The 26,932-nt window shown below is 40.4% G+C and overlaps 1 protein-coding gene across 13 annotated transcripts in view; it reads left to right on the plus strand.

Moving 5' to 3' along the window:
- PTPRT (protein tyrosine phosphatase receptor type T) overlaps positions 1-26,932 on the plus strand; it is a 1,128,767-nt gene that overhangs the window by 724,380 nt on the left and 377,455 nt on the right. For all 13 annotated transcript variants that reach the window (XM_032295649.1, XM_032295654.1, XM_032295655.1 and 10 more), the window contains exon 9: positions 19,364-19,473. In XM_032295649.1, the coding sequence (XP_032151540.1) occupies positions 19,364-19,473 (110 nt within the window). The remainder of the gene's footprint in view (positions 1-19,363; positions 19,474-26,932) is intronic.

A 26,932-nucleotide genomic window follows, 5' to 3' on the forward strand; every position in this document is an offset into this window, starting at 1 on the left:
CCTTCAGTGGCTTCTCCTTTGTTTTTGCTTTAAAGATAGGGTTACGCTGTGTCTCCCAGGCTAGAGGGCGGTGGTATGATCAGCTCACTGTAACCTCTGACTTCTCGGCTCAAATGACCTTCCCAGCTCACCCTCTCCAGTAGCTAGGACACGTGAGATAGGCACATATAGGCATGTATCATCACATGTAGGTATGTGCCAGCATGCTCGGCTTATTTATTTGTTTTTCTTTTTACTTTTTTGTAGAGACAGGGTCTCATTGTGTTGCCCAAGGTGATCTCAGACTCCCAGCCTCAAGCTGTCCTCCCATCTCAGCCTCTGAAAATGTTGGAATTGCAGTTGCTGGTTCTTTTTAAACAGCATTTATTAGTCCATTTTCATACTGCTATAAATAACTGCTTAAAACTGGGTAATTTATAAAGGAAGGAGGTTTAATTGACCCAGAGTTCAGCACAGCTGGGAGGTCTCAGGAAATTTACAATCATGGCAGAAGGTGAAGAGGAAGCAAGGCACTTTCTTCACAAGCAGCAGAAAGGAGAATGAACGCAGGAGAAACTACCAAATACTTACAAAACCATCAGATCTCCTGAGAACTCACTCACTGTCCTGAAAACAGCATGAGAGAAACCACCATCGTGATTTAATTACCTCCACCTGATCCTCCCTTGACATGGAGGAATTATGGGGATTACAATTCAAGATGAGATTTTGGGTGGGAACACAGCCAAAATCCCAACCTTATTGGGCCAATTCTTGGGACTTTTTCTCATTCATATCCATACCAGAGGCTGGCCAGATCTTAAAGGATAGGTTTTGTCCACAAGGGGATCTGTAGCAGCTACTCAAGGCTGCCATTGTAGCAGGAAAACAGCCCGAGACAAAGGATAAACAAACGGGTGCAGCAGTGTTCCAATACAATTTTATTTGCAAAAACGGGCAGCTGGTTGGATTCAACCCAAGAGCCATAGTTTGCTGACCCTGGATCCACATTCATTTCCCTAATTATTTCTTCGAGTCTCCTGGCTTTAAAATCTATCCATATGTTAATAATGTTCCCAAATGATACCTCCAGGCCAGACCTCTCCCTAGCCCTCCAGAGTCATTTATCCATCTGTCTCCTCAACCTCTCCACCTAGATTACTTAATCAGCGCATGGAATTAAACACATTCCAAACTGAGCGCCTGCTCATCCTTCAACTTGTTCTTCCCACTGTCTTCACCATCTTAATTAATGGCATCTCTGTTTTATTAGTGGCTGAAACCAAAAACCTTGACTCCTCACTTTTGTCAGAACCGGCTTAAACATCTTCAAAGAAAACCTCTTCTGGCTGGGCGTGGTGATTCACCCCTATAATCCCAGCACTTTGCGAAGCCAAGGTGGGTGGATTGGCTGAGCCTTGGAGTTCAAGACCAACCTGGGCAGCATGATGAAATCTCATCTTTACACACACACATACACACACACACACACTGAGTGTGATGATGTGTGCCTCTGATCTCAGCTGCTCAGGAGACTGAAGTGGGAGGATTGCTTGAAGGCAGAAGGGCGAGGCCCCAGTGAGCCATGATTGCACCACTCCACTCCAGCCTGGGTGATACAGCAAGACCCTGTCTCAAAAAAAGAAAAAGAAAACCTCTTCAACTTTTATTGCCTTTGATTAAGATCCTCTGGCTTTGTACAGAGCAGCAGCCCTGCTGCTCCCCACATCCGAGCCACTAACATATTCTCCTGGTTCATCCTGTAATATATATCAAGACCTTGACCATTTCTCACAGCCTCTACTGCCACCTCTTAGGTCCAAACCACTGTACTCTACAACTGAGATTATTCCAGCAGCCTCTAAATCATCTTTGTAGCTTCACCCCTGGCTCCTGCGTTCTCTTCTCAACATAGCAACCAAAATGATCTTGTTAAATCACAAAGCAAATCATATCACTCCCTCTGCTCCCAACCCTCTGATGCTTTCTCATATCACTGAGATTAAAAACCCAAAGACTTGCAGTGGTTCACACACCCAAGATGAGCAGAATTCTCACTTCTGTTCACCTCTCTGTCATCTCTTGCTATTTGTGCTACACTATGCAAATTCAGTCATCATTCTCTTCAAATATTTCAGGGGCATCCCTGCCTCAGGGCCTCTGTATTGACCATCCTTTTTGGGTAGAGTAATCTGCCAAATAAGCAGGGCGGTTCCTTCAGCTTCTTCAAGTCTTTATTCCAATGTCACTTCTCAGCGAGCTCTTCTCAGACCATTCTATTAAAAACTGGAAGCTGCCTACACCACACTCTTTGTCCTTTCCCAGCTTTGGGTGTCTCCTTAGCAATTTCATCTGACATGCTGTATATTTCATGGTATGTCTTATTATCTGTCTTCTCCTACTAGAATGCATTCGACAGAGACAAGAATGTTTCCTTACATTTTGCTTGCTGCTACTTCCCAAGCACTTAGAGGGACAGTACCAGGTAGATAAATAAGCAAACAATAAATACATTATTGAATGAATGAATTCTGAGTCCTCAGAGAAAAAAACAGATTTGGAGATTATTTACCATAGAAATCAGAAGAAGATTGTAGAAAGTTCGGTAAGCTATGAGAAGATATAGCTTCTACGATTAGCAATATAACATCATTGAGAAAGAGCAGATTGAGATAAGGACACCACTGGATATAGCAACAATCCTAATCGTCTCTACAAGAAATTAAGTTAGTGATCTCCAGGCTACCCTAGAGCTGTTCTCAGAGAGTGCAATGAGGCCAGGGGGAGGATCAAACATAGATAGTATTTACTTTGTGCCAGACACCTAGCCAAGCACTTTGTGTTTATTAACACACCGAATCCCCAGGACAACCTATGAAGTAGGTAGTATTTTTATTCTTATTTTAAAGTAAGGAAAGTGGAACACAGAGACGTTAAGCGACTTGGCCAAGGTAATACAGCAAATAGGTGGTGAGTACAGGGCATAAATCCAGGCAGTCAAGCTCCAACCCATGATCTTTGTTAACTCCACAATATTGCCTTTTAGGTCTCAGTGATGGAAATAAGAGTTTTGATTAGAAATGGCAACTTGATCACTCTTCTTAAACTACCATCCTAAAGAAATATAGAGAAAAACACCTTTGTACCTGCCCTAAGAACTACAAGAGGATGCCATGAATGCTCGTGAAAGAATTAATGCAAGACATCATGGGGGAGGGAGTCCCAGATAGAAAAGAGATGCTGAAGCTGAGGCTGCCTGGACAGAAAATCCCTTAGGGATCTGGAGGAAAAGACTCCCAAGTCTATCTGCATGAGTACCTCCAACTTTGACCAACCAGTGATAAAAACAGGAGTGCGCCTTGGAGCTGGCAGATGAGAGTAGGGAACGGAGAGAGATGAATGCCCTGGTCATCTTTATTTGCTAGTCCATGATGCAGAGAGCAAGAGTTCCCACTCCAAGCCTACATTCAGGACATATGGCAAATAAGAAAAGAGGGCTTTAATGGAAGGATCTCATTGTATAGAAACAATTACAGGAAGGAGCAGTGTCTCTGGTAACTAAATTCAGGCTACTCCTCAAAACACTTAAAAAGCCCTCTCTCCATGGAGAATCTTCCTGCTGCCTAATTATTTCTCTTCCTTAACTGCTCCTCATATCACTGCCCCACAGGTCACAGACCCCTTATCCAGCCAAGTAATACATGAATATATCTAATTATTTCCTTTCCCTATGAGTTGGAAATATTTAAAACAAGGACTTACATAGTAACTGGCAGAATGACCTACTAAACCAGGCCATGACATACCACTTCTTAGAAGGTTGCATAAGAAAATGTTGCTGGAACTAAAACAGATTTACAAGAAAAAAACAAATTAGCCCATTCAAAAGTGGGCAAAGGATATGAACAGACACTTTACAAAAGAAGACATACATGAGGCCAACAAACATATGAAAAAATGCTCATCATCATTGGTCATTAGAGAAATGCAAATCAAAACTACATTGAGTTAGAATGGCGATCATTAAAAAATCTAGAGACAACAGATGCTGGAGAGGATGTGGAGAAATAGGAACACTTTTACACTGTTGGTGGGAGTGTAAATTAGTTCAACCATTGTGAAAGACACTGTGGCAATTCCTCAAGGACCTAGAAATAGAAATTCCATTTGACCCAGCAATTCCATTGTTGGGTATATATCCAAAGGATTATAAATCATTCTACTATAGGAACACATGCACATGAATGTTCATTGCAGCACTGTTTACAATAGCAAAGACCTGAAACCAACCCAAATGCCCATCAATGATAGACTGGACAGGGAAAATGTGGCACATATACACCATGGAATACTATGCAGCCATACAAATCTATGAATTCTTGTCCTTTGCAGGGACGTGGATGAACCTGGAAACCATCATTCTCAGCAAACTGACACAAGAACAGAAAATCAAACACCGCATGTTCTCACTCATAGGTGGGTGTTGAAAAGTGAGAACACATGGACACAGGGAGGGGAGCATCACACACTGGGCTCTGTCAGGGGGAAATAGGGGAGGGACAGTGGGGGGTGGGGAGCTGGGGAGAGTTAGCATGGGGAGAAATGCCAGATATAGGTGATGAGGAGGAAGGCAGCAAATCACACTGCCAAGTGTGTACTTATGCAACAATCTTGCATGTTCTTTGCATGTACCCCAAAACCTAAAATGCAATTAAAAAAAGAAAGAAAATGTTGCTGGACAGATTTTAAATACTTTCATTCTTATTAAAAAGAACAAATCTGATAATACAAAGCAAACACCCCCTAAGAATTGAAGCAAGAAACAAGATTTTTAAAAACAAAAAGACTAATACACATGCTCAGTAAGAATGTCTAAATAAATGCTGGGATAGAACATGTTCATGGAATGGAAGTTAACATTGTAAAGGTATTAGTTCTCCCAGACTGGCCTTTGTAAAATAGTTTAGCACTATTTACTATACTTACTTTATTTGATGATAAACTCTATTGTGTTTAGAGATGTGTGCTTAAGGAGTGAAAATGATAAAGAAAAGCAAGGTTGTGGTATGAAGTTCAGTACTGAAAAATTAATGAGATGTTTGTTTGTGCATTTGTATGTATTTCAAAATAAACAGGATAAAATGTAATAGTGTATATAATCTTATAGCAATAAATGTAAAATTTAGATGATATGGTAAAATATTAATTTAAAAACTTGACTCAAGGAAAAGCAATTCTATATAGCTTTACAACAAATAAGGAAATAGAATCAGTAATTTAAACTTTTGCAACAAAGTACACATCAGTCCCGGGTGACTTCATAAGTGCAATTAGTCAAACACTCAAGGAGTTTGTAATCCCAATCTTACACACTTTATGAGACAGGGAAAAGAAGAAGCACTTCCCCCTTCAATTTATGACAAGACTGTAGCCTTGATATCAAAAGCATAAGAGCTTATTAGGAGAAAAAAAAGATGCAAATACCCTAAACAAAATATTAGTAAACTATCCAAAACTGTATAAATATGAAAAAAATAGTTTATTTTAAGAAATTAGTATTAGTCTAACTTAAGTAAATCTGTTTAATTTGCTACAGTAACATACTAAAAGAGGGAAAACACATAACATTACTACAATAGATACAGAAAAAGCATCAGTTAATGCTCAGCATGATTTAAAAAACAAAATATTCTTGTATGCTGGAATAATTATGACCCCCTCAAACTGATAAAGATAACTAAAAACCTATAAACACCATACTCAAAGATGAAACAATATCATCATTATCTTTAAAATTGGAGATAGACATATCATCATTTCTATTAAAGACTGTATTGGTAGTATAGTTGAAGATAAGAAAATAAAATAAAGGTAAAAGATTGGAATTGAACAAAACTGTTATTAACTATACATGCTACAATTATCTATGTAGATAATCCAAAGAAATCTGCACACAAATTATTAGAATTAATATAAGAATATAGCATGTTTGCCAAGACATTAACATTAAAAAGTCAATTTCATTTCTATTAAGCTAATAAATATGTGGTATTTTCTTTTTTAAAATATATATATTTTTTATTGCATTTTTCTGGGGTACATGTAAAGAACATGCAGAATTGTTGCATAGGTACATACATGGCAATGTGATTTGCTGACTCCATCCCCATTACCTATATCTGGCATTTCTCCCCATGTCATCCCTCCCCAACTCCCTACTCCCCACTGTCCCTCCCCTATTCCCCCACAATAGACCCCAGGGGGTGATGCTCCCCTCCTTGTGTCCATGTGTTTTCATTGTGCAACACCTTCCCATGAGTGAGAACATGTGGTGCTTGATTCTCTGTTCCTGTGTCAATTTGCTGAGCATGCTGGTTTCCAGGTTCATCCATGTCCCTGCAAAGGATACAAACTCATCATTTTTTATGGCTGCATAGTATTCCATGGTGTATACGTGCCACATTTTCTCTGTCCAGTCTATCATCGATAGGCATTTGGGTTGGTTCCAAGTCCTTGCTATTGTAAACAGTGTTGCAATGAACATATGTGTGCATATGTCTTTATAATAGAATGATTTATAATCCTTTGGTTATATACCCAGTAATGGGATTGCTGCGTCAAATGGAATTTCTATTTCTAGGTCCTTGAGGAATCGCCACAGTGTCTTCCACAATGGTTGAACTGATTTATACTCCCACCAACAGTGTAAAAGTGTTCCTATTTCTCCACATCCTCTCCAGCATCTGTTGTCTCCAGATTTTTTAATGATCGCCATTCTAACTGGCGTGAGATGGTATCTCAATGAGTTTTGATTTGCATTTCTCTAATGACCGGTGATGATAAGCATTTTTTTCATATGTTTGTTGATTTTGTATCCTGAGACTTTGCTGAAGTTTGTATCAGTTTAAGGAGATTCTGGGCTGAGATGATGGGGCCTTCTAAATATACAATCATGTCATCTGCAAATAGAGACAATTTGACTTCCTCCTTTCCTAATTGAATACCCTTTATTTCTTTTTCTTGCTTGATTGCTCTGGCTAGAACTTCCAGTACTATACTGAATAGGAGAGGTGACAGAGGGCATCCTTGTCTAGTGCCAGATTTCAAAGGGAATGCTTCCAGTTTTTGCCCATTCAGTATGATATTGGCTGTGGGTTTCTCATAAATAGCTTTTATTATTTTGAGATATGTTCCATTGATACCTAGTTTATTGAGAGTTTTTAGCATAAAGTGCTGTCGAATTTTGTCGAAGGCCTTCTCTACATGTATTGAGATAAACGTGGTTTTTGCCTTTGGTTCTGTTTATGTGGTGAATTACGTTTATATACTTGTGTATGTTGAACCAGGCTTGCATCCCCGGGATGAAGCCTACTTGATCCTGATGGATGAGCTTTTTGATGTGCTGTTGCAATTGGATTGCCAGTATTTTATTGAAGATTTTTGCAACTATGTTCATCATGGATATTGGCCTCAAGTTTTCTTTTCTTGTTGAGTGTCTGCCAGGTTTTGGTATCAGGATGATGCTGGTCTCATAAAATGATATGGGGAGGATTCCCTCTTTCTGGATTGTTTGGAATAGTTTCAGAAGGAGCGATACCAGCTCCTCTTTATATGTCTGGTAGAATTCAGCTGTAAACCCATCTGGACCTGGGCTTTTTTTGTCTGGTAAGCTATTAATTGCTGTCTCAACTTCAGCCCTTGTTATTGATCTATTCTTCATTGTTTAGGCTTGGGAGGGTGCAAGTGTCCAGGAATTTATCCATTTCTTACAAGTTTACTGGTTTATGTGCATAGAGTTGTTTGTAGCAATCTCTGATGGTGGTTTGTATTTCTGTGGAATATGTGGTGATATCCCCTTTATCGTTTTTTATTGCATCTATTTGATTATTCTTTCTTTTCTTTTTTATTAATCTGGCTAGTGGTCTATTTTGTTGATCTTTTCAAAAAACCAGCTCCTGGATTTATTGATATTTTCATTTTTTATCCAGTCAACATTCAAGAGCCAGTTGTTCAGTTTCCATGAAGTTGTGTGGTTCCGAGTTAGTTTCTGAATGCTGAGTTCTAATTTGATTGCACTGTGGTCTGAGAAACTGTTTGTTATGATTTCCGTTCTTTTGCATTTGCTGAGGAGTGATTTACTTCCAATGATGTGGTCAATTTTAGAGTAAGTGTGATGTGGTGCTGAGAAGAATGTATATTCTGTGGATGTGGGGTGGAAAGTTCTGCAAATGTCTATTAGGTTTGCTTGGTCCAGGTCTGAGTTCAAGTCCTGGATATCCTTGTTAATTTTCTATCTGGTTGATCTGTCTAATATTGACAGTGGAGTGTTAAAGGCTCCCAGTATTATTGTGTGGGAGTCTAAGTCTCTTTGTAGTTCATTAAGAACTTGCTTTATATATCTGGGTGCTCCTGTATTAGGCACATATATATTTGGGATCCGTAGCTCTTCTTGTTGCATTGATCCTTTTACCATTATGTAATGCCCTTCTTTGTCTCTTTTGATCTTTGTTGGTTCAAAGTCTATTTTATCAGAGACTAGAATTGCAACTCCTCCTCTTTTTTGCTCTCCATTTGCTTTATAGATCTTCCTCCATCCCTTTATTTTGATCCTATCTGTATCCTTGCATGTGAGGTGTGTTTCCTGGATACAGAACACCGATGGGTTTTGACTTTTATCCAATTTGCCAGTCTGTGTCCTTTGATTGGGGCATTTAGCCCATTTACATTTAAGGTTAATATTGTTATGTGTGAATTTGATCTACCATTTTGATGCTAGCTGGTTGTTTTGACCATTAGTTGATGCAGTTTCTTCATTGTGTTGATGCCCTTTACCATTTGGTACATTTTTGGAGTGGCTGGTACTGGTTGTTCCTATGTTTAGTGCTTCTTTCAGGAGCTCTTGTAAAGCAGTCCTGGTGGTGATGAAATCTCTGAGCAATTGCTTGTTCATAAAGGATTTTATTTCTCCTTTGCTTATGAAGCTTACTTTGGCTGGATATGAAACTCAGGGTTGAAAGTTCTTTTCTTTAAGGATGTTGAATATTGGTCCCCACTCTCTTCTGGCTTGTAGGGTTTCTGCTGAGAGATCTGCTGTGAGCCTCATGGGCTTCCCTTTGTGGGCAATCTGACCATTCTCTCTGGCTGCCCTTAGCATTTTTTCCTTCATTTCAACCCTGGTGAATCTGACGATTATGTGCCTTGGTGTTGCTTTTCTTGAGGAATATCTTTGTGGTGTTCTCTGTATTTCCTGGACTTGAATGTTGGCCTGCCTTGCTAGGTTGGGGAAGTTCTCCCAGATAATATCCTGAAGAGTGTTTTCCAGCTTGGATTCATTCTCTCCATCACGTTCAGGTACAGCTATCAAATGTAGATTAGCTCTTTTCACATAATCCCGTATTTCTTGGAGGCTTTGTTCATTTCTTTTTACTCTTTTTTCTCTACTCTTGCCTTCTCATTTTATTTCATTGAGTTGATCTTCAATCTCTGATATCCTTTCTTCTGCTTGGTCAATTCGGCTGTTGAAACTTGTGTATGCTTCGCAAAGTTCTCGTATTGTGTTTTTAAGCTCCATCAATTCATTTATATTCCTCTCTAAGCTGTTTATTGTCGTTAGCATTTCATCAGACCTTTTTTCAAGGTTCTTAGTTTCTCTGTATTGTGTTAGAACATGTTCTTTTAGCTCAGAGAAGTTTGTTATTACCCACCTTCGGAAGCCTGTTTCTGTCAATTCATCAGACTCGTTCTCTATCCAGCCTTGTTCCCTTGCTGGTGAGGAGTTGTGATCCCTTGGAGGAGGAGAAGTGTTCTGGTTTGGGGTATTTTCATCCTTTTTGTGCTGGTGTCTTCCCATCTTTGTGGATTTATCTACCTGTGGTCTTTGTGGTTGGTGACTTTCAGATGGGGTCTCTGAGTGGATGTCCTTTGTGTTGCTGATGAAATTATTTCTTTCTGTTTCTTAGTTTTCATTCTAACAGTCAGGCCCCCCTGCTGTAGGACTTCTGGAGGTCCACTCCAGACCCTGCTTGTCTGGGGTCACCTGCAGAGGCTGCAGAACAGTAAGGGTTGTTGCCAATTTCTTCTTCTGTTATCTTTGTCCCAATGTTTTAGAAGGATATCCGCCAGATGTCAGCCTGAGCTCTCCTTTATGAGGTGCCTTTTTGGTTATACAGGGGTCGGGGAGCTACTTGAGGTCGGGGAGTCTATCCTTTATAGGAGCTCAAGTCCTGAGCTGTGAGCTCCGTTGTTCTCTTCAGAGCTGCTGGACAGGTACATTTAAGTCTGCTGCAGTGCAACTCATAACCACCTTTTTTCCCCAGGTTCCCCTGTCCCAGGAAGGTGAGGCTTTATTTATAAGTTCCTGTTATTCTGCTGCCTTTTTTCAGAGATGCCCTGCCCAGCGAGGAGGTAGCCTAGTCACAGTCTGCCAGCAGAGGCATTGCTGAGCTACCGTGGGCTCTGACCAGCTGCTGTGTAAACTTCCTTGCAGGTTTGTTTATAGGGGTTTAGTTAGGACTGCCTCAGTAATGGTGGACTGTCTCTTTAATGGCAGACTGCCTTGGTAATTGTGGACTGCCTCAGTAATGGTGGGCTGACTCGGTAACGGTAGGCTGCCTCAGTAATGGTGAACTGCCTCAGTAATGGTGGATACTCTCCCCCCGACACAGAGCTGGACCATCCTGGGTCCAGCTGTGCTTGCTGTGAAACTCTCAATCCACAGTGTTTCAGATTGCTAGTCTTTGTTGGGGTGGGACCAGCTGAGCCAGATCACCTGGCTCCCTGTTTCAGCCCCTTGTTTCAGTTGAATGGGCGACTCTTTATCTCAGGCATTCCAGTAGCCAGATGAAACGGTACCCGGATTTGTGTGAGTTTTTGTGCGGAGACCCACTATGCTGGCTGAAACAGCCATGCTGGAGACTCGTGGCATTTTTCCACCCAGGAATCTCCTGGTCTGTGGGCAGTAAAAATTCATTTGGAAATGTGGTCATCACTCACCCTCTGCGTTTTCACTGGGAACTGCAATCCAGAGCTGTTCCTATTCAGCCATCTTGGATCTTCTGTCAAATATGTGATATTTTCTTCAAGACACTATTTACAATAACAATAAAAATATAAGGTATTTACTAATACATTTAACTAAGTTTTCAAGATGCACATATATATGTATAAAGCACTGAAAGACGTTAAAGAAGGCCTGAATAAAAGATATACCATGTTCATGGATGAGAAAACCTATTATTATAAAGACCTGATTTTATCTTCCAATTGATCTATAATACATGCAACTGAAATTCAAAAATCAAACATTTTTTGAAAACGTACAAGCTAGTCATAAAATGTTTATGTAAGGAAAAGGTAAGAGTAGTCAAGACAGTCCTGAACATGAAATACAAGTTAACAGACTTGACCAGATAGCAAGACTTGTATCTCATTGTTAATTAAGTTGTGATATTGACACAGGGAAAGTCTAATAGAACCATTGAATATAATAGGACATAGAAGTAGACCCATACATATGTGGAAATGTGACAGAAGTTAAAATTATCAGGCAGATTAACTGAGTGATTAAAAATATTTTTTTTAGTCTCCCTAGGATAAGGAGAAAGAATTAAAATTGGATTTTTACCTCATGTTATACACAGTAGCACAATTGTAAATGAGTCAAGTACATTTTATTAAAGGAGTAACTTTTAAATGTCAGTGAACATTTAGAAAAGTATTCTTATGACTTCAGGATAGAGAAAGTGTTTCTTCAGTAAAACCCTTTTCAGTGAGTTTATTCAGAAGCAGACCCTGAGATAAGGATATAAATGAAAGTAGTTTATTTAGGAGATGGTATCAGGATACACTCAGGAGAAAGAGGGAAAGTGAGACAGGAAAGGGAAGAAGGTCAATACAATATTTTTTAACAAATAATTACCATGTAAATAACTGAGTTCTAGAACACTGTTATTCCAAATGGGTCCAAGGACCAGCACTGACTTGTTGACTCTTTCTAATCCATAACAAGTAAAGAAAGAGAAAGTATTGAAAAAGAAGGAGCTTACTATTTTTCTTTTTTGCTTTTTCAGTTTTACTTTTACTTTAAAATTTTACTTCCCTAGTAATTTATTTTTATTGTATTTTATGATGGCATGAGTCTACGATGGATTTGGAAGTATGATTATCTCAATGGTTTCAGTGTTTGGAAGGGTTTGAGAAGTGCTAGTAAAACATGTCTCAGAATTACCCAACCAAGTAGTAAGGAAACGGGGATGTTCATCCATCAACTCCCTTTCATTGCTTGAAGGATGTTTTCAGGGCATTTTCTCTCTGGCACTTCTTGCTTTTTTTTTTTTTTTTTGAGACAGAGTTTCACTCTTGTTACCCAGGCTGGTGTGCAATGACACGATCTCGGCTCACCGCAACCTCCGCCTCCTGGGTTCAGGCAATTCTCCTGCCTCAGCCTCCTGAGTAGCTGGGATTACAGGCACGCACCACCATGCCCAGCTAATGTTTTGTGTTTTTAGTAGAGACGGGGTTTCACCATGTTGACCAGGATGGTCTCGATCTCTTGACCTTGTGATCCACCCGCTTCGGCCCCCCAAAGTGCTGGGATTACAGGCTTGAGCCACCGCACCTGGCCTACTTCTTGCTTTTTCTATGTGGATAACAAGTTGGCTCCCACAGCCTTTAGGTAAAGTAGCAGGTGTTTCGCAGTAAGCATTGTTCAGTGGGATATAGGGAAGCCATCAACAGTCTCTGCTACTAAATTTGCCTTTCTCTTTCTCACATACAAAAACTAAAAACTGATCAATTTGAGTACATTAAAATAAAGAACTGATCCATAGTCAAAGGTAGCATAAAGAGAAACATGAGACACAAATTGAAAGATGTTTTTCAGTAACACATATAGCCAATAAAAAGATTAGTATCAAACATAAATGATGAATCTTTATAGATCAACAGAGAAAGGACAGTAATATCCAATAAACATTAAAAGATGCTGCTAAATAGGTAAAAACATGTAAAACCTTAATGAAGTATCATTTTACACTTACCAGATGTTCTAGAATTTTAAAACCTGATAATACCAAGTGTTTATAAAGATGTAGAGAAGTAGGGACCTTCAGAACATTGCTTGGGCCAGTGTTACCACCATGTTGGAAAACAATTTGGCATTATTCTGTGAAAACAACGACAGATATGCTCTCTAGTCATAGGAATAGATCCTCTATTCCTAAGTGCACCTTAGTAAAATCTTGTATGTATGTTCAACGGAATGTACAAATGCATACTAGTAAATTATATTCTAAGACAGCCCCACCTGGCTACAATTCTAAAGCTCATATGCTGTAGAATGGTGGAATAAATAAGAATATATTCATAAAATATTAGATGAATTAAATACAACTATGTGCATCAAAATAGATTATTCTCAAAATTATGATGAGTGACAAATGCAAATCATATAATAGAAAATACTCAATCCACATATATTTAAGAGAAATCAAGAAAAACTAAATGATATGTTGTTTTGGGATAGATGTATATATTTAGAGCTTTGAATAAAATAAAGAGAATGATTAAGAGAAAATTCAGGCCAGGTGCAGTAGCTCATGCCTGTTATGCCAGCACTTAGGGAGGCTGAGGTGGGTGGATCACTTGAGGTCAGGAGTTCGAGACCAGCCTGGCCAACATGGTAAAACCCTGTCGTTTCTAAAACTACAAAAATTAGCTGTGTATGGTGCAGGTGCCTGTGATCCCAGCTACTTGGGAGGCTGCGACAGGAGAATCACTTGAATCTGGGAGGCAGAGGTTGCAGTGAGCCAAGATTGCACCATTGCACTCCAGCCTGGGTGAAAAGAGTGAAACTCCAAGTCAAAAAAAATAAAAATTTAAAAAAGAAAAATCAGGATACTACCTGTAGTACCTGTTTTCTTAAAAAATAATAATTTATTATTTATTCATTTACCGATGGGGAAGGAAAAAATAGTGATGGACATACAGAGTGCTTCAATAAATAGTACAGTAATGTTTTATTTCTTAGAGCAGATAGTGGGCACATGTATGTTTATTTAATGAATATTCCTTGAGCTATTCTTATATTATTACACATACTTTTTAATATAATGCAAAACACTATAAAAGAAACTTTTTAATATAATGCAAAAACAATATGAACAAAGTAATAAAGTCCTAGAAATGCAATTTATAAGAAATAAAAGAAAAACGTTTTTAACTGGGGGGCATAAAGAAAGCATTAATAAATAAAGATTTATATGGTATTACTGGAAAGAAGGACTCATGTTACAAAGAGGCGCTCTTTGCTTCCCAAAAAAGAGAAAAAAACGCAAATGCAATAAAAATGTTGATGAAATATATTTGAAACTTTATAAAATTATTCCTAAATTATTCTGGAAGAATAAATGGGTAGTCATACCTCAAAAATACTTTGCAAAAGAAGAATAATAAAAGAAAAAGACTCCTTCTACCAAGTTTCAAAACATGTCATCTCAATGAAATACAGAAATACTGTCACAGTAAAAACTACAACTCAGTGAAATAGAACAGAAAACCAAACAACATATGCTAGAATATAAAATAATTTAATATGGTGGTAAGATGGCATTTTAAATCACTGGGGAAAGTTTTGACTGGTCAATTAATTGTCCTTTACAATTGAGACAATTGTAAGGAATTCTAGTTAGATTTCTACCATGTATAGTATGCACAGTAATTTCAGAAATATTGAAGTGTGAGGTGTAAAAAGAAAAAGACGGGAATAAGACATAAAATACATAAATTATAAAATAACCATTTATCTGTATTTTCCATTCACCTGGTCTGGTGTGAGAAAGAGAATTTTCTCCAAATTGGAAAGATCAAGTTTTATTAGCTCAAGTTGCCTTATCACAATCTTCATCAGATAGACCCTCCATCAGATAAAGCCTTCTTAACATCCATCAGACAGACCGTCCTCAGTTTCCATCAGATAGACCCTCAGGTGAATGAACAGAATGTTCATCTCTCTATTCAGCTTACTTTCTACTCTCCATTAGTAAAGATTCTCCTCTCTTTCCAAATTCTTGATGCAACTCGTCTCTGACTACACTTTTGGTAGATGGTTTCACCCCACTTCTCAAAAAAACAGAGCCATTAGGACACTTCGATTCCTCCCTGCACAGCATTAGCACATTTCCATCCTCTCCTCTTCTTTCACAGAAGGAAAGATACCTTCTTTCAACCCACCCCTGCTCTTGCCTTTCAGGACCTTACCATTGTCAGCTATTTCCTCTCTTTCTCACTCTTCTCTTTATTAGCTCTGTTTTAAAATTTTTTTCTTGGTTGCTTTAATCATAACCTCTCTTATCTTTATGAGGATCACCATTTTGGCTCCATATCTCATTCCTGTTGTTTGGAATTCCCTTCCTTTTCACAGCCAGCATCGTTTACTTGTGTCACCTCACCTTCCACTTTCTTGTCAACCCTCTTCAGGACAGCTTGTGATGCCAGCATTCTCCCTTAAATTACTCTTGGTTGGCTCATGAGTAACGTTGAGGACAGTAGGTTCAATGGGCAAGTTTAAAGCTACATCTTACTTGACTACTCAGCCATATTTGTGACTGCTGACCAGCACCTTCTTGACCCTCATTCCTTCCTTGGATGCTATGGTGACAACTCACTTCCAGGTTTTCTGATTGCATCTCTAACACTGACTCCCTGTTTCTCCATTCATTTTCCTCCTGATTGTTAATCCTGGAGTTCCACTTCACTTAGTTTTAGACATTTTTTTTTCTCTGCTCTATACTCTTGCCATCTATTCCCTGCCCACGGTTTCCATTTCCAAACATTGGCCCCAGTCTTCCCATATCCAGCTGCTACTCAACGTTACCACTTGGATGTTCTTTGTATACCTGAAATAAATTATGACAAAAACAGCTCACCAGCTTCCTCTCCAAAATTGGTCATCCTTTAAGGCTTCTTCTCTGTAAACAACATTCTGATTCCCCAGTTGTATAAAACAAAAGGGCTACAGTTCTCCATGACACATCCCTTCCCTCCTTCACCCTTATCTGTCACCACCAAGTCATGTTAGTTTAGCATCCCCATATCTCTGCACAGTCCATTTCACTTCTACATTGCATCACTCTGCTTCAAATCTCCTGCACAGTCCATTTATCTTCCACATTGCCATCATCTGAGTTCAGATCTCCTATACAATCTATTTCTCTTCTACGCTACCATCATTCCAGTCCAGGACACGGTTCTTTCTCCTCAGGATGATAATGCAGCATCCTAACTGATTTTTCTCCTTCCACCCTTAACCTTACAAAGCTAACTACCACACTGCAGCACCTCCCCCTTTTGCCCTGGTAACTTCTACTTATCCAGCAACTCTAATGTATGTGCCATTTAATATCCTAACTTGCCATTCTAGGTTTGCCTCTGATTTTAATAATTCTCCTAATACCATAGTCCTTTAGGTCAGTGTCCTGATTTTAAAAATTTAATGAATTAATTATGAGTATAATCATTAAATGTTCGTCTCTCTTTCCAGAATACAAGCTTTATCAAGGATTTGACTACTTCTGTCTTTGTTGTTGTTTATCTCTAGTATCCATCACTGTCCCTTGATGATATTAAATACATAATAAATATTTCTGGAAAGGAAGGATGGATAAGGGAAAACAATAGTATTCCTGACTACTTAAAAGCTTCTGCAGGCTGAGTATGGTGGCTCACGCCTGTAGTCCCAGCACTTTGGGAGGCTGAGGCCGGCAGATCATGAGGTCAGGAGTTCGAGACCAGCCTGACCAACATGGTGAAACCCCGTCTCTACTAAAAATACAAAAATTAGCCCAGTGTGGTGGCGCACACCTGTAATCCCAGCTAATCAGAAGGCTGAGACAGGAGAATCACTTGAACTCAGGAGGAGGAGGTTGCAGTGAGCTGAGATTGCACCTATGCAATAAAGCTTATGCCCTTAAAATGAAATTAGAGTTACAAGCCCATAAGACAAAGATGAGCAAAAATGAAAATGAGCACAAGGTATAGAGAATTTGCTCATAAAAGAAGCAATGTAAATGGCTAATTAAACTGAAAATCTGTACTCTCCAGTATTCTAAAAAAGATACACATACACATGCACTTAATTTTTTAAATAGTCAGTGTTGGCAAAAGCAGACATATTCTTCTGTTGGGGAGTCAAGAATGGTACAAACTTTCTGAAAGGCAATCTGGTAATATATGTCAGAAGCCTTAAAAATAAAATAGTTCATTTACTTTGGCCCAGTAAATTAATTTCCATAGCATCAATCTTAAGGACATCAGCAGAGCTGCATGCATACTTACCTATACGCATGCTCATTCCAGCATCGCTCAAAATCATGAAGAATTCAAACCAACTTTAATGCCCAATAATAAAGGATTAGTGGCTATAAAGGGGCACTGCCCCCTCTAGGCAGCCAGTAAAATGCATGGCCCCAGAGAACATCCAAAGATTTTTTTTTAATTCTGCAATTTCTTGAGTGATAAAATGAGGTCACAACACAATGTACACAATAGGAGTTAATATTTTTTAAAAATAAGATATATATATATATATATATGCATAGGCATATCTTTTTAAATAAAATTTTTATATGCATAAGAAGACTAGAAAATATCTTTGAACATGCGAATTATGAGTAATTTTGTTCTTTTCTTTTTTTAACCTTTTTATGTATTCTTAATATTCAACAAATTCTGTGTATCATGTACATAATGAGCAAAACTAAATATATTTTAATTTAACAAAAGGGAACCGATTGCAGCATATGGCCAAGGCTATATGTAGCGAGGCGTTGCGTGATGATTAAGAGTATATGCTCTAAAGCTCACAGACAGGTGTTTAGTTCCCTCTTTACAACTTAAGAGCCATATGACCTTCAGCAAGTTATTCCATTCTCTCAGCCTCAGTTCCCTTATTGACGCAAAGGAGATGATACTTACTGGGCAGAGCTGTTTTGTGGCTTAAGTGAAATAATGTAGGTAAAATTCTAACCCAAGCATAAGTGCTTAGTAAAAGTACCTGCTTTTATAATGCCAAAACATAAATAGATCTGGTAACAATTTACTGAAATTCATTATTTCCATGGGGGTTACAGCAGAAAGGTTGGGGAATAATTTGCTTTCTGGCTCAGCATCTTCCAGACGGTTGTAAGAATAGTGAAATCCAGCAGGAAGATGCTGGCAGGAAGGCTGACTGCCTTCAAAAGCCGTCCCAGGGAAGGTTGCATTCATTAGGGCAAAATGCTGGCGTAGGTCATCCATCCACACATTCATCCCACCAGCAAAATGTTATGATGCATCTCCTTCATGCCAGGCATTGGGACTCAACAGCAAGACAAGCTAGCTTCCTTCTTGGAGCAAGGCAAGCTTCTTCTAATTGGATTGAGGTTTCAAGCCACATAGTTCATGTTGGATTCAGGAATTAGTCAGGAAACTGACGAAGCACTTCCTAAAGTTAGAGAAAACTTGGCAGAGTGAAGAAAATGATACTTGGGAAGATGATGAAAAGCTCACTTTGCATTTCTCAAATACAAATCCTAAAGCAAGCTTGTCTAACCAGCGGCCCGTGAGTCCCATGCAGCCCAGGGTGGCTTTGAATGCGGTCCAACACAAACTCATAAACTTTCTTAAAATGTTATGAGATTTTTTTTTTTTGCAATTTTTAAAAATCTCATGAGCTATTGTTAGTGTATTTTATGTGCGACCCACAACAATTCTTCGAGTGTGGCCCAGGGAAGCCAAAAAATTTGACACCCATGAAGCAAAGACCTTATTTCAGATTCCCACCTGCTGGCAGAACTGGAAACTGCTGTGTCCTTTCTACCCTTATCAGGTTCAGTTTGTAAACTTACTTAGTCAGTCTGCAGGTGAAAAGCCTCATCAGCCTTCTGAAAATGGGTCAACATAGGCTGGGTGCGGTGGCTCATGCCTGTAATCCCAGCACTTTGGGAGGCTGTGGCAGGTGGATCTCTTGAGGTTAGGAGTTCAAGACCAGCCTGGCCAACATGGTGAAACCCTGTCTGAAAAAAAAAAAAGAAAAAGAAAATGGGTCAGCAAACTATGGCCTGTGGGTCAAATCCAGCCCATTGCATGTTTTTATAAATAAAGTTTTATTGGCACCCCACCATACCCATTCATTTATGAATTATCTGTAGTCATTTTTGTGCTAAAATGACAGAGTTGAATAGTTATGACAGAGTTCAGTAGTTATGATAGAGAATGTACGGCCCATCAGACCTAAAATATTTCCTGTCGGGTTCTTTATAGAAACTTTGTCAACCCCTTTTCTAGGTCAGTGGGGCTGCAGAAATGATGTGGAAGGTGACGTCAAGTTAATAACTTTTCCATTCTGTAGTTCCAGGAGCTGTTCCTCTAGAATCCATCCAAGGGGGGCCCTTTGAGGAGAAGATCTACATCCAATGGAAACCTCCCAATGAGACCAATGGGGTCATCACGCTCTATGAGGTAAGAAGGTCCCTTGCTCTGTATCCATTGGCTTAGCTTTATTCAATTCCCTTCAGCCTGAGGTTGATGAATACTCATTCTGCTGAAGGTATAAAGGTGAGTGAGATGCAACTTATCAAAAGGTTTCTGACAGTACATTGGGGCGCAAACACAACGTCACACAGTGGAACTATCTTGGTAGCCTGAAGGATAAAGAAATTTGTACATATGCATTGAGGTGACTAGGGTGACAACTGACCTCATCTACAAAGGAGTCAAAACCTAGGGAATCAGATTGTTCTTATGTAGAAGAGAAGGCCCAGGCCTGGCAAACAGTAGTGAACGTTCATCTGGGAAAATACAACAACACCTGCATGGTGCTCACTCTCCCTATATCACTCCCTTTGGTTTGAAAAGAATCCCAATGTTATTCTCTGCAGCAGAGGCCCAGGATTCTTGAGATTTAAATTGTTCTGTGCCCAAGGCATATTTTGTCACCCAGGTGATGGGATCCAAAGACTCCCTGCCAAGCATTAGTGGGACCTTACCATATCAGAGATGAACCAGAACCTACTCAGGCAGGAATGTACCCATCCAGAAAACTTGTAAAAATAAGACAAATGGTATAAAAGTTCATGGCAAAACAAAACAAAACATCCCCAATAAAGCTGATAGAGCTAGGATTCAAGCACTGGGATAGGAGTAGGATTGAGTCTCCTCTTACCCCTCGTATTCTTACACAACATAATATTGCAACGCTAGATCAAATGGAAACACATAGCAATGCAGAGGGAAGGGCATGGGTGCCGAAGCTGAAATGATGTAGCCTAGTGTCCTAGTAGCTCCACCTTCTCCCAAGTTACCTTTGGCAGCTTCCTCCTTTCTTTAAGCCTCATTTTTCTCATCTGTAAAATGGAGGTGGTAGTCTTCTTCAGGGTTTCACTAGGGAGTCTGAGAGGGAGGAAAGACACGATCATCCCAGACCGAAACATGAACCTCAGGCCCACGAAGAGGCTTAAGCCACTGAGTGCTCATGCAGAAACGTGTGTGTATAGGGAGTGGGCTGGGGGAAGAATATTGTTGCCCTAAGGAAAGGTGAGCTCTTGGGAGGAAAGTCAAGGAGTATTTGATGAAGGATCAGTACTCAGGATTAATCTAACAGACCCATGAGCTCTCTAGAGAGACATAGAGGGTCCTGAGAACTCTGTGAGAGAGAAGATTATCCAACATATACAAGGTGCTTAAGAAAACACCTTGTCTCGCTGAAACTAGCATTCCTCTGAAGGAGAGCTAACATCTCCCTCTCAGAAATTTCAGGGAGCTTGGTGCAGCTCTCAGGATGAGCACATGGAAGGAGGAAACAGACATCCATCCCCACCACCTATGAGCTTTCTCAGGCCACATGTTTTGGAGAAGCTTTCTTCCTGGGGAGTACCCCAAGAGGAGAGCAGGTACTCATATACTGATACACCTTGCCTAGGACATTTCCATAACCTTATTGGGAAAGAGAGGGACTGGAAATTTAACTCAAACAAAATCCAATCACTTCAAATATACATGCTATTCTTTGTAAAGCAGAGACCCCAATCTCGCGCATGCCTGCATGTGCGCACACGTGCGCGCGCGCGCACACACACACACACACACACACACACAAATATTTAAAGGAAATAAAAATCTGTTGTGCCTGACAAACTTTTGTTTGTAAAGCAGAACGAAAGGACTCATGATTTAGGAAGTTAAGTTACTTGGTGAGGTTATGTAAAAGATGCTCTGTGCCAGATGTTCAAGACTTTTGGAATTCACAGGCCAATAGCATTTAAAAAGGTTCGGGGGACTAACCTAGGGCACTTTAACATCTTTTATTTACATCATTTCATCAAAGACATAATTCCAAAAATATAGAAAGAATATAATTTCAGAATAAAAGGCCATCCTTCAAATTGAGTAAATTTAGGATTTTTTACTAGCTCATGACAATCACCTTATTTTTTCTAATTTTGCCTTGGATTGATGGCAACTTTGTTATGGAAAAGCCCTGATCCTTGAACATACCTGCATTTGGAAACCACTAGTCTAGGGCCATGTTGCAGGTGGAGTCATATCTCTGCACAGATTATTCCTTGAGAGTAATATACTGTTTTCTCTAGTAGGATATGCATTAGACTGCATTGGAAATATGGTGATTACCATTCCATGATAAGAAGAAAGAATGAGAGGGAGACCAAGGGTGCAAACACAGCTGTGAGTTAGACTCTGTGTTTGAGCAGAATCTCCTGCAATTGAGGCATTATTATATAGTGCACTCTCTGAAGCCCCATGCACAAAGGTGGGTACAGATTAGAATAGGATGTCCTTCACAATTCTGTGTGAACCCAGTGCCTTGCGGATTTTCAGAGACCAGATGCCAGAGATGTTGGCATTCCCATGGATTCTATGGGAGACAGCTATGATGAAAGATAACTTGAAGTAGCTTCTTGGCTGTGACTTGGGCTGTAACTGCAGAGAACCAGGACCAGAGTATTGTGACTGGCTGACTTGTTTGTAAGCATTTGAGGCTACTTTTGGGGAATATGCCAAAATTCTTGAGGGATGCTGTAAAGGGAGCTAAGAAGGTTGTAGATTTAGGCCATTGTATTGTGAGCATAAACATGAGTGTGCTCATGCGTGTCACAAGCTAGTGAGGCCCAAGAAAATAAGAATGGTGATTTTTGAGCCCATAGCCTAGATCTGAATCCCAGCTCTGATATTTACTTGCTCTGTGACCTTGAGTACATCAAGTGGCCTCTCAGAACCTTAAGTCTTTCATCAGAAAAATCAAGATAATAATAAAATGACCTTATAAGATTACTGTGAGGATCCAATTAAATACATGCTTTGCACAGTGTTTGGCATTTCGAAATAACATTATAAATGTTAGCTGTTATCATTACATAAAAGTGAGGAAATTGAGGGGAGAGAGTTAAAATGAAAAGACCAAGGTCATATTACCCAGATGCTAAATCCAGAACTCCTAAAGGCAGGTACAGGTGTCTTGCCCCTTGCTTCAACTTAGCCTGATCCATAGACCAGGAGGATCGGCGTGACCTGGGAACTAGTTAGAAATGTAGCATCTCAGGCCTCTCCAGTTTAACGTGATCCTCGGGCGATTCCTATGGGCATTACAGTTTGAGAAGCACTGTTCTGGAAAATGCTATTCTTTAGAAACTTTTGGCAATTGATGGAAGAGCATGTTCCCTTGAGTAGGGAGATGAGAAGTACCTGACACTCTGGGCTCAACCCAATCCAGCCCCAGAGAGTAAGCAAGAGACCTTGCTGTGTTTATGAGGCAATTTACAAATTTAATTAGATTAAACCACTTTGATTTTTTAAATTAGGTTCTAGTTGTAATTTCAAGAGAGAAATTGGCAAATTACAAATTACCTTCTTCTGGCCTCAAAAAAGAATATTTTGTTACAAAGAAAAATAGGATAATACAAATGGAAGAGAAATTCAGGATTGTCTGTGGCCCCCTATATACAACCTTGGACTCAGCAAAGTTAAAAGCAGAGAAAAAAAGGGAGGGAGAGGAGGGAAGTTTCATTATTATAACTGTGTTATTGTTAAATACAGCAGGTCCAAGTAGTTAAGATTAAATTTCCTTATGTACAAGTCCAAATCACAGCCTCTGCATCCATCCTTGGACAATTCTTCCCCCAAAATGTGAGTGGCTTTAAGTCCCATTTTGTCTCCAGTCGTCAGTCCTCTCTTTCTAATATGAAGATGTCAGACTGTTCTAGGCTTCAACTGAGTAAGAATGAAGGGAAGAGTAAATCTATGTCACACCCACGAAATCCAAGATTCTACCTCGTTTTGGAGTTGCTTTGCTGTTTAATTCTTGCCTTTAAGCCAGCCATAGTCTCTGAAGGTGAAGCAATGATGATGCATGAATAAAGACAGTTAATGCAAAGGCCCTGGGGTGGACATACTTTGGCGTGTCTTTAAAATATAATAAAAAGGAGACCAGAGTGACTGCGGCTTCCTGAGCACAGAGGACAGTGATGAGACCATGCTGGGGAATGGGTAGGTAGGGCCAGGGATATCAGGATTCCTAGAGCTTGCATTTTATCCTGAAAGAAATGGAAAGCCCTAGGAGGGTTCTACACAGAGGAATGAAAGGATCCAGTTTATATTCTTAAAAAATCACCCAGCTGTTGTGTGGTTCAGAGATGGTGGGCACACAGGTATCTTGGAGACATCTGGAAAATGCACCAGGAGGCAAGGACATTTCCATCATCTGTGATATTGAGATGAATTAGTTATTAGGTGACCTTGTATTTGGGCAGAAGATGTGAAAGCTTTGTTATAGCTACCTCTTTTTTTTTTTTTTTTTTTTTTTTTGAGATGGAGTCTTGCTCTGTCACCAGGCTGGAGTGCAGTGGTGTAATCTCGGTTCACTGCAACCTCCATCTCCCTAGTTCAAGCAATTCTCCTGCCTTAGCCTCCTGAGTAGCTGGGATTACAGGTATGCGCCACCATACCCAGCTAATTTTTGCAATTTTAGCAGAGACGGAGTTTCACCATATTGGCCAGGATGGTCTCGATCTCCTGACCTCGTGATCTGCCTGCCTTGGCCTCCCAAAGTGCTAGGATTACAGGCATGAGCCACTGCCCCTGGCCTACAGCTGCCTCTTTACTGCTGTTAACCCAGCTTTGACGTCCTCTTTTCAGTTATGATGTCTTAACTTGATGAGCTCCCTGGAGCCATGGACCCTTAGATCCTGGGCCCACGTTTGTGAGTGTCTCACCCTGACCCTAATACCACTCCAGGGTTGTGAAACAGTCTCATTCTGCAGCAGCCTCAAACTCTCTCTCTGTCCACTGAAAAGGGAGCTCAGAATCCTCATCAGAGCCCACTGGTTCCAGCCTCATCTGAGCTGCAGCAGGAAGTATTAAGATGAATTGGACCATGGCCTCAAATCTTTGGGGATTTGCTCTTTAGTGGGAGATGCAGAAGGTACTTCCATGATCATTCCCCTAACAGAGTGACACATTGTCCATGCAGCACCAAAGGCCTTGTGTCCACAAACTAGCAGCATTAACATCACTTGGGTGCATGTTAGAGATGCAAAATCTCAGGCCCCATCCTGGACCCACTGAATCAGAGTCTTCTTAACAAGATCCCCAGATGATTCCTGTGTACATTAAAGCATAAAAAGCACTGGTTCAAGAGCCATTCTCAAATCTCACAATCTTGATCTGCATAAGAGGGTGGTAGAGGTGGTAAGGGAATATCAACTGGTCTAGAAAGCTCTGCTTGATGAAAACATTGCAATCATTGCATGAATAATGTGATCATTTAATGAACTAGGGAATATTCCTGCTCACCTGAGGTCCAAACTGCTGAGTATTGACATCAGGAATATGGAAATCATGATATCTGCATGGACTCTTCCAGAACCCTGCCTTTGGGCTTGATTAAGGCATCAGGGTTCCCTAATCAGGGTGTGGACATGCAAAAGGATGGTATGGCCTCATTCCGTCTCAGCTCTTGGGAACAACCACAACTCCAGGAACATAGACTATTGCAGTTGCAGACAGGCACTTATAGCCACAAGGAGGTCGCCAGGGGGAAGCAATCCAGCCAAACAGTTGTCTAAAAACCCTTCAATAAAATCATTCAGAGACAAGCTGTTCAGAGTTCATGGAAAACAGTAATCAATATGTGTCTCAATTCAATTAATTGTTCCCGTCTTCGTCCAAAAATAAAAATCACACAGTGTGAGGGAATTGGGCCAGAAGATGTTACACTTGCAACTGGGTTAACGAAGTGTGAAAATATTTAAAATTCAGACATATGAAGCCTCCCAGTAAGCCTTTCTGTTTAGCAGTCAAAATCACCAAGTTTCTAATTACAGTGTATAAATCTGAGAAGCTTAAAGGGAATGAGAAGACCCTAATGAGGCAGGAATGGGTGTCTTGATTATGCTAGAGTTGATTGGCATTTATCTTACAAGCTATTCTAGGTGCCTGGCATTGAGAGTTAAATAAAACAGACTTCGCCTCAGTAAAACAAGGCGGCATTCCTGCATGGGAGCGCCTTTAAAAGGTACAAGAGGTCGGAGGGTTTGTCAATATTTTTTCAGCACACAGATGGTTGGATTCAATCTGAACAAAAAGCACAGGCCCCTGGTATCAACAAGCCATCAGAGTGCATTACAAGGAGGCTGGAGTGTCTTCCAAGACAGGAGTTCTGAATAGGATGAAAGCCAACACAGACACTGAAGGAGGGAGGCAACCAGCTGGGTGGATAAGCTCACGAGGAAGCTCTGAAAGACAGGCCCAGAGATGGTTGCTGGCTCTGTCTGGATAGATGAGCACACCTCCTCCCATCCTTGAGCTTTGCTGCTCTGACCACTGAGGGACTCACTGACCCCAGCCTCGCTCATGACCCTGGTCCACAGAGGAGGAGTGGGGAGAATGGGATGTGGTCCAGATGGGCAGGAGGCAGTCTAGGCAGGAGGAAATCAGCTGGATGGTGACTGATTCAGCCCAAAGCAAGAATTTGCATAATTCAAACTGGATCTACGTTAATTAGGACACACGATTTGCATAATGCAGGCCACTATTGAGTATAACTGGAGCCAGGCTGGTAACGAAGAAAAAAGCTCTCGTTTCTTCTAAATTGTTCAAGCCAGAAATGCGAGCGTCATCCGTTGCCCCCAGCAGCCACACAGTTAATCCGCCAGAAAGTTTGATTATTTCTCTTGCCAAAATAGACATGGGTCAGGCCACACGGCCCCATTTCCACTGCCACATCCTGTTCTGAACACTCATCAGATGCCTGAGGCATTTCAGTTCCTCCCTGCCCAGCCTCTTCCACACGTCACCTGTTCCACACGTCCACACTGCAGCCAGAGAGAGCATCTTAAGAGGTAAACCTGATCCTGTTCTTCCTCTGCTTTGGCTTCATCTTAACGTCTAGGCACTGAATGATCTGGCCCTGCCTGCCTCTCTAACTTCACCTGCCGCTCCTCTTCCCATTGCTTACTGTGGTCCAGCTCCTTTAGCCTCCTGGCATTTCCCAAGCTCACCTGGGTCCCGGCAGCCCTTGCCACTCTGCAGTCGTTTTGTTTGTATACTTCAGTATCATCCAGCCCCGCAACAGACTTGAAGCCTTGTGAGGGGGATGCTGTGTTGGTGAATTTTATGTGTTGACTTGGACCACTGTTTGGCAGATGGGTGGTCAAACCATACTTTGGATGGTTTTGTGAAGGTGTTTTTGAATGAGATTGATATTTACATGGGTGGACTTTGAACAAAGCAGATTGCTACTCATAACATGGATTGGGCTTCATGCCATCAGCCGAAGGTCTGAATAGATCAACAGACTGAGTTCTCCTGAGCAAAAGGGAATTCCCCGGCTGATGACTTTCTGATTGGAACTGCAACATCAGCTTTCCCTGGTTCTCCAGCCTGACAGCCTTTTTGGTCTTAAAAT

The sequence above is a fragment of the Sapajus apella genome, unplaced genomic scaffold (assembly GCF_009761245.1).
Source record: "Sapajus apella isolate SASKATOON/1434 unplaced genomic scaffold, GSC_monkey_1.0 scaffold33, whole genome shotgun sequence".
Classification (NCBI taxonomy): Eukaryota; Metazoa; Chordata; class Mammalia; order Primates; family Cebidae; genus Sapajus; species Sapajus apella.